The sequence below is a fragment of the Neophocaena asiaeorientalis genome, unplaced genomic scaffold, assembly GCF_003031525.2.
Source record: "Neophocaena asiaeorientalis asiaeorientalis breed wild unplaced genomic scaffold, Neophocaena_asiaeorientalis_V1.1 scaffold598, whole genome shotgun sequence".
In the NCBI taxonomy this organism is placed as follows: Eukaryota; Metazoa; Chordata; class Mammalia; order Artiodactyla; family Phocoenidae; genus Neophocaena; species Neophocaena asiaeorientalis.
The window spans coordinates 2,168,136-2,196,041 of record NW_020173036.1 but is presented as its reverse complement, the minus strand read 5'-3'; the positions used below and the strand labels follow the sequence as shown (position 1 = coordinate 2,196,041).

The 27,906-nt window shown below is 36.6% G+C and overlaps 1 protein-coding gene across 4 annotated transcripts in view; it reads left to right on the top strand.

Moving 5' to 3' along the window:
* The window catches only part of CCSER2 (coiled-coil serine rich protein 2), a 153,380-nt gene that overhangs the window by 29,697 nt on the left and 95,777 nt on the right, over window positions 1-27,906 (top strand). For all 4 annotated transcript variants that reach the window (XM_024742506.1, XM_024742507.1, XM_024742508.1 and 1 more), the window contains 2 exons: window positions 4,135-5,590; window positions 6,732-6,928. In XM_024742506.1, the coding sequence (XP_024598274.1) occupies window positions 4,174-5,590; window positions 6,732-6,928 (1,614 nt within the window). In that variant the 5' untranslated portion in view covers window positions 4,135-4,173. The remainder of the gene's footprint in view (window positions 1-4,134; window positions 5,591-6,731; window positions 6,929-27,906) is intronic.

Genomic DNA, 27,906 nt, shown 5'->3' with positions numbered 1-27,906 from the left:
GCCGATGCAGGGGACACGGGTTCGTGCCCCGGTCTGGGAAGATCCCACATGCCGGGGAGCGGCTGGGCCCGTGAGCCATGGCCGCTGAGCCTGCGCGTCCGGAGCCTGTGCTCCTCAATGGGAGAGGCCACAACAGTGAGAGGCCCGCGTACCGCAAAAAAAAAAAAAAAAAAAAAAAAAAAAAAAAAGATAGGTAAACAAAAGAGATAAGTGAACAGGTGACTAATGAATCAGATTCTTCTTTTTCTCTCACCCAACACAGATCTGTATAAACCATTAATTTGTTTACAGAGATTACTGAATGACAGTCCATAAAATCAAATTCTGAATCATTGTTATCACCAACAGAGAATAACTTATTGACCATAAATAAACTAAAAACAAAAACAAAATTAGAAGAGAGGAAAGTTAAAATAGAAAGCACAGTTAACAAAGTTCTATTGCTGTTCTTAGTTCACTTCTGGGAGACAAGAAATGTCTGGGCTTGAGCTGCCTGTGAGGTATATGTACTATTTTGGCAAAGAAGTTACCTAGCTCTGTCAGGTGAATCCACTGGGTATCTTGGTGGAATTTCCAAAACTACTAAGGATAAATTTTAGAAGAGAATTAAATCATGACTCTTATTCAGATATCAAATGGACATGTTAAAGGTTTTATTTATCTAATCATTAATGAGGGAGTCAGATATGTTATAGCTGGTTCAAGGGAGAATGCAAAGGACACGTACATTTATAGATCAGGAATATTGAAGTGAATTTGCAAAGCTGGCTTCTTCCATCATGGTGGAGAGAAGTCAACTGAAATGGGCAGAATTTATTTGCATGTCTGTAGACAAGAATTGTGTGCTTTACCATTAGTTTTCTATATGTTAACCTCTATCTTTACAGAGTGGTAAAATAGTCCAATGACAGTTCCTGTAGGATTAAATTATCCCTAGAAGCTGCAGCATTTCATCAGAAGGATCTTTTTTGCTTATTCAAAAGTCTTAAAATTTTCTTTACAAAATGATTTTTTTCAATCTGCATTCCCAGAGAATTATTTCTTTATCCTTGACGTTTTATTAATTTAATTTAGATATGTATTTGGATCTGTGGTTTATTGTATTTTTCCTTTCCTTTTGTAGATTTTCTTTACCTTTATTTTAGGGCTATTTTCTATCATGTCTACCTGCTTTTTCTCTTCTATTTGTTTAGTTATTCTACTTCAGGGATACTAAATATATTTCTGTTTAGTCTCTGTCCTACTTATTCTATCTGATTGCCTTGGTATCTCTGTCTGTTTTTCTCCTCAGTACTTAGGAGATTTTTCTTATGATTTTTCTTCTTGCCATTAGTTTGATTTTCAGTGTTTGGTTCTTTTTCTTGCTTTTTTTTCAAATTCATTTTTCTTGATTTTCTTAGCTCCATAGCTTTTCTTTTCAACTTACCTGTTTTGTCTTTTTATCTTTGAGCTTTTGATTTATTAAATGTATGTGCTTATTAGGTTGTTTTCTGTTACAAAGAACTCATTGGGGATTTCCTTATTTTCCTGTGTTATATTTGCTTTCAGACTAGGTTCTTCTTTTCTTTCCTCTTCTTTCCACCCTCTTGTTTATACAGTTGCATGGCCTTTTCTTTATATCTTGCTAGGTAAAGACTTGGATAGTGAAGTCAAGACTTTGTATCTGCCCTGATATAACATGGGTGAATTCTCCTTGATGCCATCCTCATCTTAGCTGTGACTTTGTCTCCTCCTTTTACTGTACCCCCCAATACATCTTTTGAGCAGTGTGTTTTATTCTCTGTCTGCTTCTCTGTAGTTGAAGGATATAAGGTGGTGGTGGGGGGAGAGTTCTTCTGGGGCTCCAGGCTCTCCTGTCTCCTTAGATTTTGTTAAGTGTCCTGTACTGGCCTTATTCCATCCTGCCGAGGGTGTAGTACATTTCTAGGGGCTTCAGACCCTTTCCTTAACTCAGAAGAATGCCTTGGAAGTCAACAGGTTCTGGTGGCCATTCTGCCTGTCTCAGCTTAGGTTTTAAAGCTTCTGTGCTGAAGGTGTTCTCCTGGACTTTTCTAGGGCATGCCAAAGCAGGTCTTTCTATCCAAACCGGAGGATCTTTATTAAAATATTAAAATATTTATATATTAAAAATTTCAAGTTTTATGAACTCACCAATTTTTCTCATTATTGCTTCTAGGCAGTGTAATCAGGCTAGGAGCCAGATCACACTGTGCAGAATCTTTTTCTGGCCACTACTTTTTAAAGTTTAGAGATGTTTAGTTTAAGCATTTTCTTGTTCGACTGTAGCTGGTGGATTTTTGGCTGAAAAATGAAACACACATATGTATAGTCTGTGTCTTTTTAAAAAATTAATTAATTTTATTTATTTATTTTTGGCTGCTTTGGGGTCTGCACGTGGCCTTTCACTAGTTGTGGTGAGCGGGGGCTACTCTTTGTTTCAGTGCACGGGCTTCTCATTGCGGTGGCTTCTCTTGTTGAGGAGCACGGGGCTCTAGGCACGGGGCTTCTGTAGTTGTGGCTCGCGGGCTCTAGAGCGCAGGCTCAGCAGTTGTGGTGCATGGGCTTCACCGCTCCGTGGCGCGTGGGAACTTCCCGGACCAAGGCTTGAACCCTTGTCCCCTGCATTGGCAGGCAGATTCCCAACCACTGTGCCACCAGGGTAGCCCTAGTCTGTCTCTTTTTTTTTTTTGTGCGATACGCGGGCCTCTCACTGTTGTGGCCTCTCCCATTGCAGAGCACAGGCTCCAGATGCGCAGGCTCAGCAGCCATGGCTCACGGGCCCAGCCGCTCCATGGCATGTGGGATCTTCCTGGACCAGGGCACGAACCCATGTCCCCTGCATCGGCAGGTGGACTCTCAACCACTGCACCACCAGGGAAGCCCGTGTTACAACATTTTTATATAACCACAGTGAACATATAGTGACCATATTATATTTTTGTTAATGTTAGGGCATTTTAATATTTGTATCTCATTTTTGTAATCTCATCAGATGACATAATTTATTAAAGTTACATAGAGGACACTTTTTATTTTTATGCTCTTTTGTGTTCATTGAACCTTTTTGTTGTTTTTTATTACCTTTAAAATAATTTGAGGGACTTCCCTGGTGGTGCAATGGATAAGACTTCACGCTCCCTATGCAGGGGTCCTGGGTTCGATCCCTGGTCAGGGAACTAGATCCCGCATGCATGCTGCAGCTAAGAGTTCGCATGCCACAACTAAGGAGCCTGCCTGCTGCGACTTAAGACCCGGTGCAACCAAATATTAAAGAAAAAAAATTTGAGAGGTTGAGATTAATGGACTAATCAATGTTATTAATTCATTATACTTCTCACCCTGCCACTAACTGTAATGTATGTTTATATTACTGGATAGAAATCCTTTTGAGATATTTGCTTAAAATGACAGCTGATATTTCAGCCCTTGATGCCAGAAGAATTTTTTTCGTGCTGTTGGATTCTTTATCTACATCCTTCTCGTAACTTTAATAATGAAAGTTTTAAATTGTATTCCAGTTTTTATAAGATCAAGTGCACTTAAAAAAAAAACCAGGGCTTCCCTGGTGGCGCAGTGGTTGAGAGTCCGCCTGCCGATGCAGGGGACACGGGTTCGTGCCGTGGTCCGGGAAGATCCCACGTGCCGCGGAGCGGCTAGGCCCGTGAGCCATGGCCGCTGAGCCTGCACGTCTGGAGCCTGTGCTCCGCAACGGGAGAGGCCACAACAGTGAGAGGCCCGCGAACCCCCCCCCCAAAAAAAAACCAAAGTCACGTTTTTATTTTTGAAGGAAATAATATTACCCAAAATGGAAAAAATAATTTGGATTGGAAATTGGAAGATGTGCTGTAGAAGTGTTATTTTTTAATACAAATTTGATAGTCTAATTTTATTATTTCTGGATTTTGCTATCATCATCCATGGCCCAAGTTAATAAAAGGGTTTACAAAAATGTTTATTTTCTTCTAACATAAAGTTATTAATTAGTGTAATCAGTATTTATTAAGAGTTCTGTAGGAATTATGAGTAACTTTTGGTTTTTGCTGCATTTATTTAAGAATATGCATTCATATTATATAATAATCCATGTAATTATCCTTATTTAGAAATGTTTAATCTGCTTTTTTGTCTCCTCAGATTTTGTCAAATTTTAAGAACAAATGCACCATATAGCTCATGGAAGAAAAAACACAAATCAAGACTTTTTTGGGTTCCAAGTTGCCAAAGTATGGAACAAAACCTGTAAGAAGTACACTGCAGCCAATGCCAAATGGAAAACCTGTTAATTTATTGGGAACTTCCAAGAGTAGCAATGCCAAAAGTTACATCAAAAATAATGGCTCTGATTGTTCATTGTCCCATTCATTTAATTGGAGAACGGCAAATAAATACCAGTTTAGTGCACAAAGTCCTGAAGAGCCTAACGGTACTCAGAGTTCACATGATAAAGAAATTGATCCTGAAAAACATGCACCTGCTCAAGGAATGTTTGATAAAAATGGGATGAAGGGAGGTTTGAAAAGTATTTCTTTACTCACATCAAAGTTAGCAAAGACATCTACTATGTTTGTGTCATCTGCAGAAGAGTTAAACCAAAAGTCTTTGTCTGGACCATCTAATTTGGGTAAATTCACCAAAGGCACATTATTAGGAAGGACTTCATATGCTTCAGTCAGTGCTCCAAAGTCGCAGTTGAATGGATTTTATGGAAACCGATCAGCTGGTAGCATCCAAAGGCCTAGAGCAAACTCCTGTGCCACCAGAAGCAGTTCTGGAGAAAGCTTAGCACAATCCCTAGATAATATTAAATCTCTTACTTGTGAAAAAATGGTTAGGTCACAGAGTTTTTCACATTCCATTCAGAATTCATTCCTTCCACCTTCATCTATAACCAGATCACATTCCTTCAATAGAGCTGCAGATCTTACAAAGCCTTATCAGAATCAACAGCTACCCATTAGAGTGCCTCTGAGGTCAAGTATGCTAGCAAGAAATTCTCGGCAGTCAGAAGTACTCAATGGGAATGAACATTTAAGGTATGGATTTAATAGGCCTTATGCTGCTGGTGGAAAGAAGCTGGCTTTACCAAATGGCCCGGGTGTAACTTCCACTTTGGGTTATAGGATGGTTCATCCCTCTCTACTGAAATCTGGCCGATCTCCATTTTCTGGGACTATCACAGTTGATGGTAATAAAAATTCACTGGCTGACACATGTATAGAGGAAGATGCTGCACTTGTGGCTAAGGACAGAGCTAAGGATAAGGACCAAGAACTAATTGAAAATGATAGTTATAGAACAGAAAATGACCAGACCATGAAACATGATACTAAAATTAGATACCTGGGTGATGATGTGGATGACATTTCATTGTCTTCTCTGTCATCTTCTGATAAGAATGATTTAAGTGAAGACTTCAGTGATGATTTTATAGATATAGAAGATTCCAACAGAACTAGAGTAACTCCAGAGGAAATTTCTCTCAAAGAAGAAAAGTGTGAAAACGAACCACCAAAGGATATATTTGATTCCCCCAAGGAAAATGAAAAATCCTTCAGTAAAACTGATGAGTGGATAGATACAAGTGTCTCTGGTAAATATTAATGTCCTTAATTTTTTTTGCTTTCTCCTAGATAATAGAACTGAATTTCCATTTAGGATTATCTTCTGATTAATACCAGGATACTAACAATTTCATGGAAGGATGGATCTAGACAAAATTGGAATGGGGCAACATTTACCTTCCTTGTGAATTTTGTCCCTTGTTCTATTTTTCATGCTAAAACAACATCCATAAAAATATTCATTCCCTTATGGTATTTTACCTTTGCTCTTCTTTGTCACACACAGGCTTATCCCTGCTTGCTTCAAAATTATTTTTTTTCTCTGCTTCCTCCAATCAGTGGCAGCCTGTTTTAAACCATCTCTTCCTTTAGGGTAGTAGATCACTACTATTTGTTAAGAGTAAAGCTGTACCAAAGGGTAAATGGACTAATATAGGTTATGTCAAATCTAATGAATTTTTTTATCCTAGGCAATTTTAATTTTTTTTAAGGAAGAGTTAGATTTCTTGCTTAGTAGACTTAATAGTTAAACTTTCAGAGGAGCTTAATTTTTTTAATTGAGAGAGAGATAGCACCTGTTAAACATTTCTTCTTATACTTGGTAATCCTGGTGCTAAATACTGGAGAAAATATATCTCTGTGCCCATCTGGCCTGAAAAAGGAACAAACTGACGGTTTGGGTGTAGGCATGTAGTCTGGTTGAAGGACTAGGCCATCCCTGGAGATATGCATAAACCCTTGACTGCCTGAGGGTCTTCTAGTTAGGAGTGACTACTGGAGTAAGTTATTTCCTTATAAGGAGTCAACTGCAAGATTAAATGATATACACAGAGTAAAGAGTTTCCTGGGCAGTGCTTAAAAATAAATATCTTAGGAAATATTCAAAGAATATGAGGCTTTATGTACATTTCTAGAAATATTGCAGAAGTGAAAGATGACTCAATGAATTTTCTTTATTGGGAAATATTTCAGTAGTTTATTTTTAAGATTTTGCATCTTGATTTTTTTATTGTTTAGATTTAGAAGATTCTAGTTATGAATACTTTTTTGCCAACTTTTTTGCTATAATATATCAGATTATTAAAGCTTATATTTTTTGAACCTGAGAAATAATTATATTTTTGTGAATTAATAACTTTTTTTTCCTCTCTTTTAAAAAATCAACTGAAGACAGGAGTGAATGTTCAAAACATGCTTCTGGAAACAACTTGATTTCACCAGATACAGATTACAGAGCTGGTTCTTCATTTGAACTCTCTCCATCTGATAGCTCTGATGGAACGTACATGTGGGATGAAGAGGGCTTGGAGCCCATTGGAAACGTCCACCCAGTTGGGAGCTATGAGTCCTCTGAGATGAACAGCATAGTATGTATGGATTTATATACCATTTTGGAACATTTTGTTTACTTTGCTATAGAGAGACTTGGGATATTGATTGGATTTTTTAAGTTTATGAACTAACTTTCCTAGTTTGAGAAATGGGGATTCATATCTCTTAAAGGCCTACAAAACATCTGGTCTTAATACATAATAAAGCACATATTTGTATAATATAGCACGAGTTAAATATGTTCTCATACACATTCATAATGTAGTTGACCCTTGAATAACATGGGTTCGAACTACAAGGGTCCACTTATATATGAATCTTTTTCAATAGTAAGAATACTACAGTACTACACAGTCTGTGGTTGGTTGAATTTGCGGATGCGGTAATGCGGGTAGGGAGGAACAGTGTATATATATAGAGGGCCGATTGTAAGTTAAACGTGGATTTTCAACTGTGTGGAGGGTCAGCACCTCTAACCCCATGTTTTTCAAAGGTCAGCTGTATGTAAATAAATACACACACATATTCATATGGACACACTGTACTGTTCAGGTTAAGCTAGGCTAGTGGTTCTCAGTAGGGGAAGGCAATGTCTGGAGACATTTTTGGTTGTCACATTGAGGGATGCTGCTGGCAACTAATGGGTAGACACTGGGATACTGCTTAACATCCTGTAATGCACAGCATAGCACCCACAACAAAGATTTATCCAGCCCAAGATGTAAATAGTGCTGCTGATGAGAAATCCTGGGCTAGGCTGTGCTGAGGTAACATTCTCAGTGCCAACTCTCAGTGACTTAACACAATAAAAGTTTATTTTTTACTCTTAAAATGTCTATTGTAGGTCTGGACAACTCTCTAGGGCAACTGTCTTCAGTGTTCCAAGCTGCTTTGATCTTGGGGCTCTTTTGAGACCCTTTGTCACTCTGGTAACGAGGATCTCACACATGCAGTTACTGGCAGAGGGTCTCACACATGCAGTTACTGCTGTGGCCTGCAGGTGGCATATGGCACTTTTACTCACAACATACTGACTGGAACTAATCTTATGTACTGAGTGGGCAGGAAGTATAATTTTCCTGTGTGCCTGGTAGGCGAGGGCACCAGATATGAATGAGCACTAGAGGACCTACCATATATTTATACATGCATATTTTAAGAAAAATTGCAAGTAATGTGGATTATATGCCATGTGAGTAAAGTATAGTTGGTGTGATTAAAGTTATTCCCTGTAGTTACTGAGTATATAAAATCAATTTTCCAGTAGTTGTATGGGAAAATTGGTAGTTTTTGTGGTATATTAAATTCCAGGTAGACTTCAGGTGATGTAATCTTCACAGGTTTATTCATATAAACCTGTGACTTGGAAAAAAATAAACGTTGTTACCAGAGGCTTGTTAAATTGCACAGACATGGAGAGGGCACGTACTTAATTTAGAGGCAGCATCTCTTATTTCGTTAGATAAAGGAAGTTCAGAAAAGATTACGGTTTAGTGCCTTATGTGCTCTCTTACTAGGACTTTTTAAGCGAATATGATTGAAGTTGAAATGACCATTGTGTCCAGTAGATGACAGCAGTCAGCTGCCTAGTACCTGACATTTTTCAGACAGTTCACTGTTCCTGTAACATAAATGATGAAATAGCCTCTGGAAGACTTCAGTACACATCTGAATTGACCATTAGTCTCTAAGATCCATGAATTTCCTCCTTGATCATTTGGCTTGTGTGTATGGGATGGGAGACTACAAAAGTGTTCATTCTGTGCTTTGGAACGGAATGGTGTCTGTCATTCTCTTTGGATCTAAGAAGAAGATAGTCTGAGAAAGGATGGTGAATTGATGGTAAAAGTTGAAAAGAGTGTGTTAAGATCTACTGTGATAGTGGATTTACCATTTATGCTCTAAAATTCTATCAGCTGTTTGCTTTTTTCTATTTTAAATTAATTTTGTTACATGTGTACCTGTTTAGAATTGTTTCCTTGGTGAATTGGACTTTCAGTCATTGTTTAGTGAACCTCTCTAACCCTCATTATGCTTTTTGTCTTAAGGCCTCTTTTTTTTCAGAATTAGCATATTTTACCAGTTTTATTTATATATTTTCTATCCTTTCACTATCAGTTCTTTTGATATATAATAGGTTATTATTTTTTAAAAAATACAATCTGGGCTTCCCTGGTGGCGCAGTGGTTGAGAATCCGCCTGCCAATGCAGGGGACACGGGTTCGTGCCCCGGTCCGGGAAGATCCCACGTGCCACAGAGCGGCTGAGCCCGTGAGCCATGGCCACTGAGCCTGCGCATCCGGAGCCTGTACTCTGCAACGGGAGAGGCCACAGCAGTGAGAGGCCCGCGTACCACAAAAAAATTTAAAATAAATAAATAAAAAATACAGTCTGTCTTTTGTTTTTAACTGGTGAGTTTGGTCCTTTATGTTTGCATTTATTGATATACTTGGAATTAACTCTGTTATCTTATATTTTTATTTAAATTATCTCACTTTTTCTGTTTCTTCTTTCTCCTTTTTCTAAAATAGTATATCTAACTTACCCCAAAAGAACTTTAGCCTGTTCTCATTTTCCTTTGTCTCTCCATTGCCTCCTTTGTGTCACCAAAGACATTTCCTAATCTTGTGTCCTTCTCCACAAGCACCACTATGGTGGTTCTTTACAACAGTGCTCATTCCAGTCCAGGTTGAGGTTAGGAGCCTTCACTAGAATGTGAGTGAGCTGTGTCCACAACTAACAGTTTAGTTGAAATCCATTGTTTAGTTCAGCTGACTTTCTCTTTGAAGAAAGCAGTGTGTTGATGCAGTCTGGTGCAAGCTCCTTATCTTGTCATAGGTCCTCACAGTTTGTAGACGGACTACTTTGCATAGCACTTGTCTAGAATCTAGGCTTTTGTTTTTTGCTTAAATATTGACAGTGGTTTGTTGAGGTATAATTTAAATACAATAAAATATACAAGTCTTTTGCATATCGCATAGGGAATTTTGAAAATGTGTATACTTGTTTAACAGTCATCCACATTTATGATATAGAATATTTCCAGCACACCAGAATATTTCTTGTGCTCTTCAGTCATTCTGTTACCCCACCCCAGGAGCAACCACTGTTCTGATTTCTATTGCTGTAGCTTAGTTTTGCCTATTCCTGAATTCAATATGAGTAGAATTATAGACATGTGTTATTTATATCTGGCTTCTTCCAATAAATGTTATATGCATATTTGTTAGTTGTTTGCTCATTCTTCTTGTTACATAATAATCCATTGTGTGAATGTATTATAAGTTATTTTATTCTGCTATTGATGGACATTTAGATTGTATCTGGTTTTGGGCTACTGCTTCTGCTGTGAAGATTTTGCATCATGTTTTTTGGTGAACATTTATGCATTTCTGTTCACAAAATATGTAGGAGAGGAATTGCTGGATTATAGTGTATACTTATGTCTATAGCTTTAGATGCTTTCAGTTTTCCAAAGTGGTTGTATCCGTTTAAACTCTCACTAGCAGTAAATAAGCATTCCCGAAATTCCACTTTCTAGTTTATACTTTATGTTGTCTGTTTTTTTTTTTGCATTTTTGCTATTCTGGTGGGGGTATAGTAGTATTGCATTGAGATTTTTGTCCTGTGGTTTGTGGTAACTACTTGTTTGCCATTAGTATATACTCTTCTGTGAAGTGCCTTCTGTTGGGCTTTATGTATTTTTTCTTAATTGTTTTGTAAAAATCCTTTATATATTTTGGATATAAATTTTATATATATACACACATATACACATATGTGTATACATTTTTATATATATGGATTGCTTTTAAAACCTTTTAATAGTGTCTTTTGATGAGTAGAATTTAACAATTTAACATTTTTCCTTTATTATTAGCACTTTTTGCACTGTGAGAATTTTTTGTCTACTCTAAAGTTATGAAGGTATATTCCAATGTTGTTGGTTTTTTTTGTGGTATGGAGGCCTCTCCTGTTGCAGAGCACAGGCTCCAGACGCTCAGGCTCAGCGGCCATGGCTCACGGGACCAGCCGCTCCGCGGCATGTGGGATCTTCCTGGACCAGGGCATGAACCCGTGTCCCCTGCATCGGCAGGCGGACTCTCAACCACTGCGCCACCAGGGAAGCCCCCAATGTTTATTTTTAAAAGCTTTGTTTTTTAACCTTTCATATTAAGGTCTACAAGCCATCTGGGAATTATTTATGTGCATGATACGAGGTAGAAGTCAAGATTAATTTTTTTTTCTTTATTTTGGAAAAGTCATATTTTTCCTACTCTACTGCAGGGTTTTCTTTGTCCTAAGTCAGTAATTGTATCTATGTATTTCTTGCCTCTCTTTTAGTTCATTGGTCTCTTTGTTTATCCTCGTGTCAGTGCTACACTGCTTTAATTGTTGTAGCTTTAAAATAAGTATTGACGTCTGGTAGTGTAAGTCTTCTAGTTTTGTTCATTTCCAAGGTTTCCCTAGTTGGCTTTTTGTAATTTATTTAAATGTTAGAATGAGTTTGTCAGTTTCTACAAAGAACCTATAGGGATTTTGAATGGGATTGCATTGAATTTATAGATCAATTTGGGGAGAAATGACATATTTACTATAGTGAGTCTTCTACTTTATGGGTGTGGTCTGTTCCTCCATTTATTTGGGACTTTAAGAAATATTTATTGCTAACATTTTGTACTTTTCTGTAAAATTTTATACATATTTGCATTATTTTTAGGTATTTGATTTGGTTGCTATAAATGGTACCACTTTAAACATTTTATTTCCTGATTTTTATATTTTGACCTGTTTTTTCAGTGACCTTGGTAAATCCACTTACTAGTTTTGATAATTTGCCTGTGAATGTTTTTGGAATTTCTACATATACTATACAGTGATACTATTTGCAAAGGCTCAACATCCCTCCTAACCCCCCCTCCCACCCCACCCTTTATTGCACTGGTTAGAACCTCCAACATAATGTTGAATTGAAATGGTGATAGAATTTTAGGAAAATTTTAATAGCTCACCATTAATATTTGTGTGTGTGGATATGTGTGTGTGTGTGTGGGGGGGGGTTGTAGATAGTTTTCATCAGATTAAAGAAATTCCCTTTTACTTTATTTGCTGAATTTCTGTTGTGAGTGAATGTTAATTTTGTTATCAAACACTTTCTCTACATTTATTGAAATGATTAAATTATTATTATTATTATTTCTGTTAGTGTGGTAGATTGCATTTCTTTTTTTTTTTTTTGGGCTGTGCTGTGCCACTTGCAGGATCTTAGTTCCCCGACCAGGGACTGAACCCATGCCCCCTGCAGTGGAAGTGTGGAGTCCTAACCACTGTACTGCCAGGGAATTCCCTAGATTGTATTTATTGATTTGCAAATATTAAACCACCTTTCCATCCCTGGAATAGATTTACTTGGCACTTGAGTGTGATGTACTATCCTCTTATAATAATAAATGTTGTTTAACATTTATTATAAACTTGATTTCCTAATATTGAATATGTATTTATGTTCTTTTTTTTGCATTTATGTTCATGAGCAAGATTGCTTTGTAATTTTTCTCTTTTTTTGCGGGGGAGTGGTATTCTTGTGGTGTTCTGGTATAAGGGTTATGTTGGCTTTATAAATGGGTTGAAAAGTGTTACTTTTTTTTTTTTTCCTTTGAAGAGTTTATGTACAATTCATGTGGCTTCTTCCTTAAATGTTTAAAAGAATTCACCAATGAAACCTTTTGGACCTGGAGTTTTCTTTGGGAAAAGAATTTTAAGAACAGATTTAATTTTTAAAATAGATGTTGGCCCATTAAGGTTTATATATATATTTCTTCTTGTGTTGGTTTTGAGAACTTGTCCATTTCATCTAAGATGTCATTTGTTGGTGAAGGTTGTTCAGGATTATCTTATTTTTTTTTAAACATCCTTATGGTCTTGTAGTGATGTTCACTTTTTCTTTCCTGATTACTGATTCCTGCTAATTCATTCATTAGCACCCTAGTAGCAAATATAAAAATGAGTTTCTTCTAATGTGTCTTACTTTAAAACATGAATTCTAAACCATGTTATATAGGCCATCTTTTTTTTTTAACCTTTAATGCATTTATGTATCTGTGGATAATACATGATATTGTTTTGTATGTCTGTTTTACAACTTAATATAAGTGATACATGATGTTCTGTGATTTTTTTTTTTACTCAGTTTTATGTCTTTGTGGTACATGTGTATTTATATTATAGGTCTATTTCATTTATTTTTACTACTGTATAATATCATTTAAATATACCATTCTTTTGCTCTCCGTTCCTCTGTTAATGGACATTCAAGTTATTCCTCACTGATAATATCAAGACAATGCAGCAGTGAACATTCTTACTCATGTTTCTTTGATCATATACGTCAGAATTTCTCTAGGGTATAAACCTAGGGATAGCATTACTGGATCAGAGGATCTGTGGATATTCAGCTTTACCAGATGCTGCCAAATATCTTCCTAAAAGGGTTCTACTAATTTATACTTTGCAGCAGTGAATGAAAATTTCTCTTGCTCCTCATCTTAGCCCGCTTGCTATTATCTGACTTTAAAATTTTAGCCAGTCTGTTGAGTGTGAAATGATACTCATTTTAATTTGCATCTATATCACTATTAATTTTATAATTTTTTCATATATTTACTGGTTGGTTTCCTTTTCTGTGTATTACTTATTTACTGATTTTTCTACTGAGTTGTTTGTCTTTTTCTTATTGATAAGAAAAAGTTTCTTGTGTGGTCTGAATTTAATTCTTGTTAAATGTGTCACAAATATCTTCTCTCAGCCATTGGCTTCTGACTTTTTTTGTTGCCTTTACCATGTATAGTTTTAAATTTTCATGTAATTAAATTTAGTAATGTTTTTCTTTATGGTTTTTACTGTGTATGTGTGTGTGTGTGTGTGTGTGTGTGTAATAAAGACAAGAGCCAGGGCTCTGAGACAGGTTAGATTAAAAATCCCGTCACTGTCATGTACTAGTTGTACATCTTTGGATTCTCTGTTCCTTTTTTTTTTTTTAATAAAATGGAGATAATAACAGTACATATCTACAGGGCTGATATTAGGAAGTACATGCGTGAATGTTTTAACAGCTATGTGATAATGGTTGTTGAGTATTTTGAGTATCATCTCGGACTACCCCCTGGAATTGCTGTGAACCTTAAGTAAGGTCATACATATAAAATACTTAATGCCAGGGAAATAGCAAGAGCTCAACAAATGTTAGCCATTTATTATTTTCCTGTTGTCTTCATTTTTTTACATTTAAGACTTTAATCCATCTGAAGTTGGTATGAGGCATAATAATTTACCCTCAGTAATATTCTTTCATAATATACTTGCTGTGCAAAAAAGACTTAACCCAGCAGGCCTGAGATTGCCTATTCCTTAGCTGGCCCTTTGCTGGTAAACAGTTCCCTTACTGTGATACAAAACCTTCCCTAAGTGATAAAGAGTGGTTCACTGTGCCTCAGCTGTGCATGTGGTTTATGCTGTGTACCTGCTTTCCTTCTGGGGTTCTGGAGTTTTGGTATGTCCTAGGCAGAGGGTGCCCATGTCACCAGCCCTCAATAAAAACAACCGAATTTCTTAGGAACATCTGTAATAGACAACACTTTTCATGTATTGTTACAACTTGTTGCTTGAGGAATTAAGCACACGCTGCGATTCCACTGGGAGAGGACTCTTGGAAGTTCGTCCCATGTGCCTTTTCCTTTTTTTTTTTTTTTTTTTTTTTTTTGCGGTACGCAGGCCTCTCACTGTTGTGGCCTCTCCTGTTGTGGAGCACAGGCTCTGGACGCGCAGGCTCAGCAGCCATAGCTCACGGTCCCAGCCGCTCCGTGGCACGTGGGATCTTCCCAGACCCTTCCACGGGCATGAACCCATGTTCCCAGCATCAGCAGGCAGACTCTCAACCACTGCGCCACCAGGGAAGCCCCAACCTTTTCCTTTTTTAATTTTGTTTCGTGTCCTTGTGCTGAAACAAATCTTAGCTGTGAATATCTATTACTGCTGAGTCCTGTGAGTCCTTCTTGTGAACCATCTAACCTGGGGGTGGTCTTGAGGACTCTGACATAGGTACTGATTTGAAGTTATCTTTGTTTGCTGCAGTAAGTATATTTTTAATTTATCATCTTTTGTATTTTTATAATAATCCTTTGAAGTAGCTATCGACCAGTTACTAACTCTTGCTTCAGATTTGGATAAGTTTAGATGCGTTGAGTAAACTGATATTGATAGGTTGGGAACTAGCTTGCTGACTGTTGTACTCTCGGTCCGGTATTCTTGTTTTTCAGCCTTATATCTACTCAGGATAACTGAGCATTTTAAAACTCAGGAAACTTTTAGTCGACATTTAACTTTTTTGAACATGAAATACAGCATTTTTTTTGTTAGTAAATATTGTCCGAATCATATTGTATGTGAACAATTAGAGGCAAAAACATTTTCACTGTTGTACAGCAAATCGCAACCCTCTTTGCTGTGGTGCTGTGACCAATATAAGAGCTTTCATTGCAGAGGAATTGAATTACAATGTCACAATGACTGATTTCCTAACACTGATATATTTAGGGATTGATAATTTTAAATCATCACATGGAGTGCTTTTATTTTTGGAAGGATTTTTATGGAAGGCTAAAGAAGTGGTTGAACCAGATTTTTCCTGAAAGTGTCTAGCTTTATTTTTCTATTTTATCAGCCTTGACTTATGTTCACATAGTAGGCAGGTTTAACCTTATCATTTAAATAGAAACTTTTTTACTTTGAAATGTAGATTCAAATTCTTGCTTGAATGCTTTTGACACATCAGTAAGTAGTTACGCCTCATGATGCTAACACGTTTTATTACACATTTTTTTCCTGTGTTTTGCTAAGGGAACAGCTGGCTAGATTTGGGTTTCTACCTTCGTGGCTGATGTTGCTAGACTTTATTGAGACTTAAATGTATGCTGAATATCATAATATTCTTAGCAGTAATTTATGTGGGAATAGGACTCCCATAGGTGTTTTTGCACTGAATTTTGGAATTTTCTGTGGTCTAGAAATGTAGCAGAGGAATACTAGAATATCAAATTTGGTTTTTATTTTTCGTATTTAGTTTTATTGGCTTTAATTTCTGTTTCCTGTTTCTTTGGGGTATATTAACAGGGACCAGCAAGCTCGGACGCGCAGGCTCAGGCTCAGCGGCCATGGCTCACGGGCCTAGCCGCTCCGCAGCATGTGGGATCCTCCCGGACAGGGGCATGAACCCGTGTCCCCAGCATCGGCAGGCGGACTCTCAACCACTGCGCCACCAGGGAAGCCCCACCCATTTTTGTAAGTAAATTTACGTATATGTAAAGTTTAATTTACGTGTAGTCTGTGGCTGCTTTCATGCTACTGTGGCACTATTAAGTAGTTACAATAGAGACTATTGTACACAAACCTAAATATTTACTATCTGGGCTTTGAGAAGACGTTTGCTGACCCCTACATTAGAACACTGAAGATAATTTTAAAGATTCAGAAATTAACTTTTTAAACCAATGAAAAGTCTATGGAAAATTTTTAGGCATTTAGTTTTCTCTTTGTTGTCATTGCTACGCCGTTCTTCCTCTGACCCCCAGTGGAAGGTATCCATCAATCCATTTAACATATTTGAGTGACCATCATGTGCAGAGCACTGAGGATACAGTGATCAAGACAGCTGTAGGATCTGTTTCCGTGCTTATATTCTATTAAGGCACATGTAGTTGAAATATTTAGCTAACTCATTATCTTCAATCGATAATGTGGAGAAAGTGCTACAAAGGAGAATTACAAAGTGTGAAAGTGTATTATTGGAAAACCTGGTCTGGTGTGAGTGTAAGGTAAGGCTGTTTCAGGAAATGATGTTTAGGCTTAGTTGGCCCAGGGATACAGTAGGTATATGTAATTGGAAGAATGTCAGATGTTTTAGTAAACGGCATATGGAAATGCCTTGAAGTAGGAAGGGATCATGGAGTGTTTGGGGAAATATGAGAAGGTCAGTATGGCCTGAGCACTGACACAGAGAGGAGGAGTGGCAGGAGAGAGGAGGCTATTAGTATAGAGCTTTTATGGAGCACAAAGGGTTTGAATCTTTATCCTAAAAACTGAAGGGGAGCTGTTGGAGGATTTTAAGCTGGAAAGGGACATAATTTGATTCATATTTTAAAAACGCTTTGTATAAAGATTGAATTAGGGGGCTTCCCTGGTGGCGCAGTGGTTAAGAATCTGTCTGCCAATGCAGGGGACAGGGGTTCGAGCCCTGGTCCGGGAAGGTCCCACATGCCGTGGAGCACCTGGGCCCGTGTACCACAGCTGCTGGGCCTATGCTCTGGAGCCCGCAGGCCACAACTGCTGAGGCCTGTGCTCCTGGAGCCCGTGCTCCACAACAGGAGAGGCCACTGCAATGGGAGACCCGTGCACCCCAACAAGAGTAGCCACAACTAGAGAGAGCCTGCGCACAGCCAAAAATGTAAATAAATAAATTAGAAAAAAAAAAAAGATAGAGTCAGAAGAGAGAGAGAAAGTATGCTGGAAGCTGTCATTCAAGTGAGGGGTGGTAGTGGCTTGGGCTAAAGTGACGGCAGAGTGAAGATGTAGTGGGGTCAGCAATTTTGAAAACGGGTTTAGAGGGTACAGCTGATGAAATTCAGTTACTCGTTGACGGTAGGGGAGAAAAGTGTCACCTCCTCCTGTTTAGAAGTTATGATTAGTACTGTTGCTCTCATTCATTTTGCCAGAATCATCCTAAATTGTCAGTTTGACTTGTTATTTTCCTGATGATTTTCCCATTCCTTATAATGTCAAATGTAAACTCCTTGACTGGCTCTCCATGGTCTGTGCTCACTTTATACAGGTCTGTCTAGTTGCTTTTAATCTCCAGTTCCTACTACATGTCTTGAATATAGTTGATATTTCTCTCTTTCATCATTCTTTTAGGTTTCTGGCACTAAATAAAGACTCAAAACATACTTGTTGAAATGGGTGCCATGATGACATGCCATTTAATTCAAAATAAATGGAAACCCTTAAACTAAATATAATGCTTAATATTATTCAGTATTTTCCCATACACATTGTGACATAACCTATTTACAAAGTAAGTTTCTAAGGTACCACGTGTCATAATGGCAAGTTGCAAGTAAGTAAAAATGTGACATTAGCATAGGTGTAATAGTGGAGGGACAGCTTACAGAAAGTTGAGACCGTCCTGATATAGGTAAATGAAAATCTCAAACTGACATTAATATTTACAGTATGCTCTGATACAGAATACAGAACTTGAATGCATAGAAGGGATCTAATCCAACTCATTTAACTATTTTACAGATAAGGGGACGGAATGAGATGGGAAAACTAAATTTTTCTTAATTTCCTTTTTTTAAGCTAGACTAGTGAATTTCCCATGTCCATTTAATTACTAGCATAGCTTCTTTTTTGGCCTGTTAATGTAACTTTTAGGTTTAAAAACAAAGTTTAAATTTATCACACATGGTTGTTGTGACCCTTTAGACATAATGTTTTTCTTCACTCTATATTGTTTCTTGTAGATTAAATCTGTTTAATATGAAGTTCAATTCAGTAATTATTATTTTTTTTCAATTCAGTAATTGTTTATTGAGCTTCTGCTGCGTCTCAGGCACACTGTTAAGTGCTGAAATTACTGAATATGCATAAGGCTCTCTTTGTCCTTTATGAATTCAAAATAGTATAATTTTTAAGTGATATCATGCATGCTGTGTTAGCATGTGCATGATATACTAAGAGGAAGTGACATCTGAGTTGAGTTTTGAAAAATGGATACAAAGTTGACCAACTGGTCAAGGAAAAGGGAGGGTGAGCATTTTAGGCATAAAGAATAGCATGTACAGTGACCTGGAGGGATCACAAAATCGTGATGTATGAGAGGAATATCTGTACACTAATAGTATAAAGTGTGAAGTAGAGAGAAATTAGAGATGAAGCTGTGGAATTACTAAAGTGGAAAGGAAGAAAAATCTTGTATCTCAAATCAGAAAGACAAGTGATGTTTACAAATCAGATTTTAGAATAAGACAGATATAATTTAAATATTATATCAATATCTCTATTTCAGATCTTTATACACACTTCCTGTCTATGTACTGGGATCATGAGTATTTTTTTCTGAGCATTTTTTCTTTTTTTATAAAAATGGAATTATTGGACTGTCTAAACTCCTTCTGGGTCAAAGCCTGTGTTTCAGAGAAAAAGTTAGTGAATTTAAAAGTAGTTTGTCTTATGGTTACCAAGGGAGAAAAGGCAGGGGAGGGGTAAATTGGGAGATTGGGATTGACATATGTACACTACTATATGTAAAATAACTAATAAAAACCTACTGTATAGCACAGGGAACTCTACTCAGTACTCTGTAATAACCTATATGGGAAACGAATCTAAAAAAGAGTGGATATATGTATATGTATAACTGGTTCACTTTGCTGTACAGCAGAAACTAACACAACATTATAAATCAACTATACTTGGATAAAAATGAATTAAAAAAATAAAAGTAGTTTGTTAAAGAAAAAAAAAAGTAATTAGTTCACTGCCAGATCCCTTTTACCTAGCATAGGACCTGGCATAGAGTAGATGCATAGTTAGTAATATTTATGAAGAAAATACTGAATTCTATGAGTTGGATCAGATAGATGTTATAAACTAGTTATGGTTAGTGAGGACACTGAGGCTGAGGAGTTAAATGCCTTTTATGAATTTTAGGAGTTGTTGAAGTTGCTGTTCTAACCTAAATGATTAGTCACTTAAGAACTGTTAATTTGTACCCCCATAGGAAACACCTTTATCAATTAAAGTAAGGTGTTTATATAGAATTCCTTTACCTTTAGTCTTGCAGACTCCATTCATTTCCACAGTTACTTTGGACAGTGCTTTATTCCCCTCACCTCCTTCAGTGAGGTTGTTTCATAAACTTAAAAAAAAATATGCATGCATTGAGATTTACTCTTTGTGCTATAAAGATCATTGAATTTTGACAAATGCTTAATGTCTTGTATCATAAAGAATAGTTTCACCATCCAAAAAATGTCCCCTATATTTTATGTGTTTATCCCTTCCTGCAGTGAACCCCTTGCAAACACTAATGTATAGACCATGTCTATAATTTTGTCTTTTTAAGAATGTCATATAATTGAAATCATACAGCACATAGCTTTTTCATATTGGTTTCTTTCATTTAGCAATATGAATTTAAGATACTTCTGGGTCTTTCTGTGGCTTGCTACCTCATTTCTTTTTATTGATGAATAATATTGCATTGTACCACAGTTCGTTTATCCATTCAGCTATCAAAGGACATGTTGGTTGCTTCATTTTTGGCCATTATGAATAAAGCTGCTATAAATATTCACATGCAGGTATTTATGTGGACAGGTGTTTTCAACTCATTTGGGAAAATACCAAAGAGTGCAAATGCTCAATCACGTGGTGAGACTGTTTAGCCTTATAAGAAACTGCCAAACTGTTTTGCAAAGTAGCTGTACCATTTTGCATTTCCACTGGCAGTGAGTGAGAGTTCTAGGTCCTCTGTGTCCTCACCAGCAATTGGTATTGTCAGTGCTTTGTGTTTTAGGCATTCTAATAGGTGTATAGTGGTATCCTGTTATTGTTTTAAATTTGCAATTCCCTAATGACAAATGATGTTGAGCATCTTTTCATATGCTTGTCATCTGTATATCTTTAAGTGTCAATTTGGATCTTTTGCCCATTTTAAAATTCATTTCTTACTGTTGAGTTTTAAGAGTTCTTTGTATATTTTGGATATGTCTTTTATCAGATATGTGTTTTGCATGTGTTTCCCAGCCTGTGCCTTGTCTTTTCATTCTCTTAAAAGTGTCCTTCACATATATACACTACCAAATGTAAAATAGATAGCTAGTGGGAAGCAGCCACATAGCATAGGGAGATCAGCTTGGTGCTCTGTGTCCACCTAGAGGGGTGGGATAGGGAGGGTGGGAGGGAGACGAAAGAGGGAGGAGATATGGGGGTATATGTATAGCTGATTCACTTTGTTATAAAGCAGAAACTAACACACCATTGGAAAGCAATTATACTCCAATAAACATGTTAAAAAAAAATGTCCTTTACAGACCAAACATTTTAATAAATTCCAATTTAATTTTTTCTTTCATAGATCAAGGTCATGTAGTTTTTCTACTTTGTTTTTCTACTTCAAGAAGTTTTATAGTATCGTATTTTACATTTTGGTCTGTGATCCATATAGAGTTAATTTTTGTGTAGCACCTATGTTTGAGTTAATTTTTTTGCATAAACTTTTGTCTAAGAATTCCAGCACTATTTGTTGAGAAGACTATCCTTTCTGCATTAAATTGCTGTTGCTCTTTTGTCAGAATGAGTTGAGTGTATTTGTGTGGGTCTGCTTTTGAGCTCTCTGTTCTTTTTTGTTGATCTACATGTCTGTTCTTTTGCCAGTCACATTCTGTCTTGATTACTGTCTTGTTATGTCTTATAGTAAGTCTTGTGTTGTATAACGAAGAATTCAGCTGGCTTTTGTTCCTAGTTCCTGCGTGGGAGCCTCTACATCTTTGGAATTTCCCAAGTGATAGGAGTGTTTTTGTTCACTGTGGGCCCTAATAATTTATGCTAACAGGGCGGCTCAGGGTCAGGGTAAGCCATGCAAGAAAAACCAGACATGTAATTAGAGGGTTGGGGTGTTGAGCCCTCTGCTATTAGTCTGATCGCTGGGGAGCAGGGGAAGTGGGCTGGACATTGAGTTCAGTCATGTGGCCAATGATTCAACCATGCATGCTTTTGTAATGAAACTACAATAAAAACTCTGGACACTGAATCTCAGGTGAACATCCCTAGTTAACCATACTCTCTGCATATGTTGCTGATCTGTGTGCCAAGGAGGTGACCTGTTCTGACTCCATGGGGAGAGAACACAGAAGCTTTGCGTTTGTGACCATCCTAAGCTTTGCCCTGTGTGTCTCTTCTTTTGGTTTGTCCTGATTTATACCATTTTGGCTATAATACAACTTATCATAAAGTATATTGCTTTCCTGAGTTCTGTGAGTTGTTCTAGTGAATAACCTGAGGGAGTCACAGGAACCTCTGCATTTGTAGGCAGTTAGTAGGACATACAGGGCCTGGGAACCCCTGAACTTTTTTGGCCAGTGATGTCTGAATTAATGTCAGTCTTGTGGAAGACTGTGCCCTTAACCTGTGAAGTTTGTCCTAACTCTGGATCATTAGTGTCAAAAGTCCTTGTAGTTGGTGTCAGAAAAAGTGGAATATGCTAGATAACCCTGCCTCACTGTAGCTTGTGGGAAGAGAAAGGATGAAAGGACTGGGGATGAAGAAATTTTGATTCTTGGATGGCTATCTAGTTGCTCATGATATGAAACTGCAGCTGTGCTATGATCCATTACTAAAGGCAAAAGTTGTGGAATAGAATTTAGAAACGGTGGGAGACACAATCCCCAATGAGGTGGCTCACTGGTTACAGAAGGAAATGCAGAATAATAAGAAGCAAACTAAATATATAGTGTGTTGGCTATTGTTACTTGTAATAGCTAAAGTGAAAGTAATATAGAATGCTGGGGCTGATCCTGATTCTGGGCCAAGCTTAGATTTCAGTCAGTCTGATCTACCACCAATAGCTTTAAAGCCACCCCTAATGAGAGAGATTATTCTAGGACAAAAGGCAGTACTGTTATGAACTCTGGTTACCAGGAAGGTGGTCCAGTTAGGGAGAGGGAAAACCCAAGAAACTACTGAAATCAGGGGTTATAGTGCCAAGGAGTAGTCTTATTTCGTGGATCTGTGTCATCAACTTCCTGAAGAACTTTTAGTAAAATGGATTGCGAGAGTGATTAATTTAGGGGTAGTATCTTTGGTTTTTGAATGCTACAGAGTGGAAGAGAATGTTGGGTTGACATAGGACCTACAGCTCACTGAAGAACAATCACAGATGGCTGTCCATAGTAGGTTACCTGAGGGACTGGGTAGCCTGGTGGACTGGATAAAACTTGCTGTAAAGTCTGTTTATCTGAGAAGAGAGACTGTATTTCTTCTATAAATGCCAAGTGGAACACCACAGATGAAGAGTCTGTGCACTTCATAGCAAGCCATGCTGGATTGACTTGATGCTTTTCATATGAAGGTTATTTATCTACTGAATATGCCCTATAACCAGGTCATGGTAACTCTTGTGATTAAGAGGGCCCCTTTTACATGGGCACCTCATGAAACAATACTGTTGTAAAACCAAGCAGCTGAGAAACGTTAGTAGATTTGTTGTCTCAGTTTCCCTTATTGATGTTAAAGATGAAAAAAAAAGTCATTAACAAGAAAAGGGAGGAAAACAGAAGGGGAGAGCTAAGGGATTCGTCCCATCAGGGGTCGATGTTTATGAGAAATATAGTGAATATATTGGACATTGATGAGGTTAAGACAAAGGTGTTAATGCAGCAGTGTTGAAGATTGAGTGTACCAATGGGAGCTAATGCTGATTCTACAACTTTAAAGGGGCCTGAACAATACCACTGTATTTATCCCAGTTTGGAGGAATTTTAAACGCTTAAAGGCAAAGGTAAAATTGAGAAACCTGACTTGGAATCACCTGGGACAATGTTCTGGTAGATTAGTGAAAATGAAGATTGACAGAAGGGATAGGGTCCCTTGGCTCTTAATTCTTCCCCTCTGGGGACCTAAGGCCTTATGTATGTGAGTGGGTAAAATGGTTACCAGGTGTAGAAGAGACCTTTCTGGGACTCCTTGACACAGACCCCCATGTACTTTGGTATCAAAACATGTTGACGAACATGTCTTAACTGGGGCCACTTTAGACTGAGAGAAAATAGTAATGCATTGGTTGATGGGATTAAGATGAAAGTTCAAGTGAAAGTTTAAACAGGCTTTATGTGAAGTAGTTGGTCTTCTTAGCTGAATGTTTTATGGAAAAGGATATTATGCCCTATCTAGTATTGTGAAGCAAAACTGTTCGGTGAAATTTTAATAGAGGCTACTGTTAGGAATGCAAAGTTGATGGGATTATTGTCCTATGAAGGTCTGAGAATAATATTGTAATTTTCTGTAACATGTTACAGAAAAACCCGAACAAACTTTTTGGCCAACCCAATAATTCCACCACCAACAATATAATTCTTGAAAACAGCTTGAGGATTTTTTTTCTTTCTTTCTTTTTTTTTTTCTATTTGAAATAGTTTCTCTCTGAATGGTTATTCCATGAACTTGATACACAGGTTTGTGTATATTATTTTACTTTTGATTTTTAGGGATTCGTTTAAGCATTATTTGCGATAGTAGAATATTGGAAACAACACAAACACCCAAATAACATTAATATTACATAAGAATAGCATATTATAGAGGCTAAGGTAGGGGAAGGAGTATGAAAATGCAGGTATTTGTTTAAAAGTTTTAAATTAATTTTTTATTCATTTTTTTAGAAAAAGTAAGCAAATATGAATATATTTACCACCCCTCAGCTTCTAAACATATATATATTGCTTTTGCTATTACAACTAGTTCTTTAATAAATAGCCTTGTCTTTTTGTATTTTGGGAATAGATATATAGAATGGTGATATTGGATCAAAGGTTAAATGTACAAGTAATTTTCTTAGAAATTTGAGCAATATTTTTTAATTTTCAAAAGCTCTTTTTTATTCTTGAGTGAAATTTCATTCAACATAAAATTAACCATTTTAAAGCGAGCATTTCAGTGGCATTTTGTATATTTGCAATACTGTGCAACCACTACCTCTGTCTAGTTCCAAAACATTTCATCACCCATAAGTAAAGATTGTACTCACTTAAGTAGTTACTCCCCATTCACTCCTCCCCAGCCTCTGGAAACCATCAATCTGCTCTCTGTCTGTATGAATTTACCTATTTTGGATATTTCATATGTGGCATTATACAACATGTGACCTTTTGTGCCCAGATCTTTTACTTAGCATAGTGTTTTTGTGGTTCTTCCACATTTTTGTAGCATGTATCAGGAGTCCATTCCTTTTTAAAGCTGAATAATAGTCCATCATATGTACATTCCATTCATCCATTAATGGACATAGGACATATGGGCAGTTTCTACCTTTTTGCTGTTGTGGATAGTGCTGCTATGAACATGCATGTACATGTGTTTGTTTGAGTACCTGCTTTACATTTTTGAGGTGTATATACCTTGGAGTGAAATTGCTGGATTATGTAGTAATTCTGTGTTTAACTTTTTGAAGAGCTGCTGAATCGTTTTTGTTTTGTTTTTAATTGCAGCTGAATCATTTTACATTCCCAATGTAAAATGTGTAAGTCTTATACAGCAATGTATAAGTCTTCCAGTTTTTCTACATACTTGATAACACTTGTTTACTGTCTTTTTTTTTTTTTTAATAGTCAACCTACTGGATATTAAGTGATATTCCATTGTGGTTTTGATTTACATTTCCCAAATGAATAATAATGTTGAGCATCTTTTCATGTGCTTGTTGGATATTTGTATATCTTCTTCAGATAAAGTCTATGTAAGTCCTTTGCCCACTTAAAAAATTGGATTATTTGTGGTTTTATGTATCTTGGATACTAGAGTCTTATTAGATATGATTTGCAAATAATTTCTTTCATTCTGTAGGTTGTCTTTTCACTTTGTTGATAATGTCCTTTGATGCACAAAAGTTTTTAATTTTGATGAATCCAATTTAATTTTTTCTTTTATTACTTCTGCTTTTGATGTCATACCGAAGAATTTATTGCCAAATGCAAAGTCATGAAGATTCAGGGTCTTTTGTGTTTCCACAAAAGATTAGTAGAATTATTTCTTCTAGTTCTATGAAAAACACCATTGGTATTTTGATAGAAGTTGCATTCAATCTGTAGATTGCCTTGGGTAGTATGATTTTTTTTAACAATATTCTTCCAGTCCATGAGGACATATATCTTTCCATTCGTTTGTGTCATCTTCAATTTCTTTCATCGTCTTACGGTTTTCAGAGTAAAAGTCTTATTCCTATGTTTTTTATTCTTTTTGATGCAGTTGTAAATGGGTTTTTCTTTATTTCTCTTTCTGATAGTTTGTTGTTAGTGTATAGAAATGCAGCAGATTTCTGTATATTAATTTTATTTCCTGACACTTCAGTGAATTCACTTATTCTGTTTTTTGGTGGTGTCCTTAGAATTTTCTATATATAGTATCATGTCATCTCCAAACAGTGACAGTTTTAGTTCTTACTTTCCATTTATTATTTCTTTTTCTTGTCTGATTGCTGTGTCTAGGACTTCTAATACTATGTTGAATAAAAGTGGCAAGAGTGGGCATCTTTGTCTTGTTCCTGATCTTAGAAGAAATGCTTTTAACTTTTCACTACTGAGTATGATATAAGCTTTAGGCTTATCCTATATGGCCTTTATTATATTCTTTCTGTACCCACTTTCTGGAGAGTTTTTATCATAAATGGATGTTGAATTTTCTCAAAAGCTTTTGCTGTATCTATTGAGATGACCATATGGTTTTTATTCTTCAATTTGTTAATGTGTTGTATCACACTGATTGATTTGCAGATATTGAACCATCTTTGCATCCCTGGGATAAATCCCACTTGATCAAGGTGTATGATCCTTGTAATGTATTGTTGAATTTGGTTTGCTAGTATTTAGTTGAGGATGTTTTCTTGTATTGCTATAAATTTCCTTCCTAGAACTGCTTTTGCTGCATTCCATAGATTTTGGAGCATTGTGTTTCCATTTTCATTTGTCTCCAGTTTTTTTTTTTTCTTTCTTTCTTCTTTGGTTTCTTCTGTGATCCAGTGTTTGTTTAGTAGCATATTCTTTAGCTTCCACGTGTTTGTGTCTTTTTCAGTTTTTTTTCTTGTAGTTGATTTTTAGTTGTCATAGTGTTGTGGTGGGAAAAATGCTTGATGTGATTTCAATTTTCTTAAATTTGAGACTAGTTTTGTGGCCTAGTATGTGATCTATCCTGGAGAATGTGTTATGTGCACTTGAAAAAAATGTGTATTTTGCTCTTTTGGATGGAATGTCCAGTAGATAGCTATTAAGTTTAATGAGTCTAACACGTTCTTTAAGGCCAGTGTTTCCTTATTGATTTTCTGTCTGGATGATCTGTCTGTTGATGCAAGTGGGGTTTTAAAGTCTTCTCCTATTATTGTGTTACTGTCAATTTCTCCTTTTGTGTTTGTTAATACTTGTTTTATGTGTTTAGGAGTTTTTCTCTTAAATTGTTATACTTTCATCTCCAGAATTTTTTATATGTTTTATATCTTCACTGATACTCTGTACTTGGTTAAATATACTTTGCCTGAGGTTTGAACATATTTAAGATAGTTGATTTAAAGCCTTTGTCTATTAAGTTCAGTGCTTGGGCTTCCTCAGGGATCATTTCTGTTAATTTTTGTTTTTTTTCTGTGACTGGATGATACTTTCTTTGCATGTCCCTAAGGTTTTGTTGAAAACTAGTCATTTAAAATATTTTAATATAGCAACACTGGAAATCATATCCTTCATCTTTCTTAGGGTTTGTTTTTGTTACTTTTTTAGGCTATAGCTGTTTTTTTAAAAAAATTTTATTTTTTATTTATTTATTTATTTTTAGTTGTGCTGGGTCTTAGTTGCAGCATGCAGGATCTTTGTTGTGGCATGCGGACTCTTAGTTGCGGCATGTGGGCTTCTTAGTTGCGGAATGTGAACTCTTAGTTGCAGCATGCATATGGGATTTAGTTCTCCAACCAGGGATTGAACGCAGGCCCCCTGCGTTGGGAGCATGGAGTCTTACCCACTGGACTACTAGGGAAGTGCCCCCTTTTTTTTTTTTAGTGAATTTTCTAAACTATTTTTCCAAAGCCTCTCTTTTCATGTGTGGTCTATGAAGTGTGTGTTACTTTAGCTTGTGTTTATTTAGTGTTTTATGCAGAGATTTCCTTGAGTGCCAGATGGCAAATAAAAAGAAAGAAAAGAGG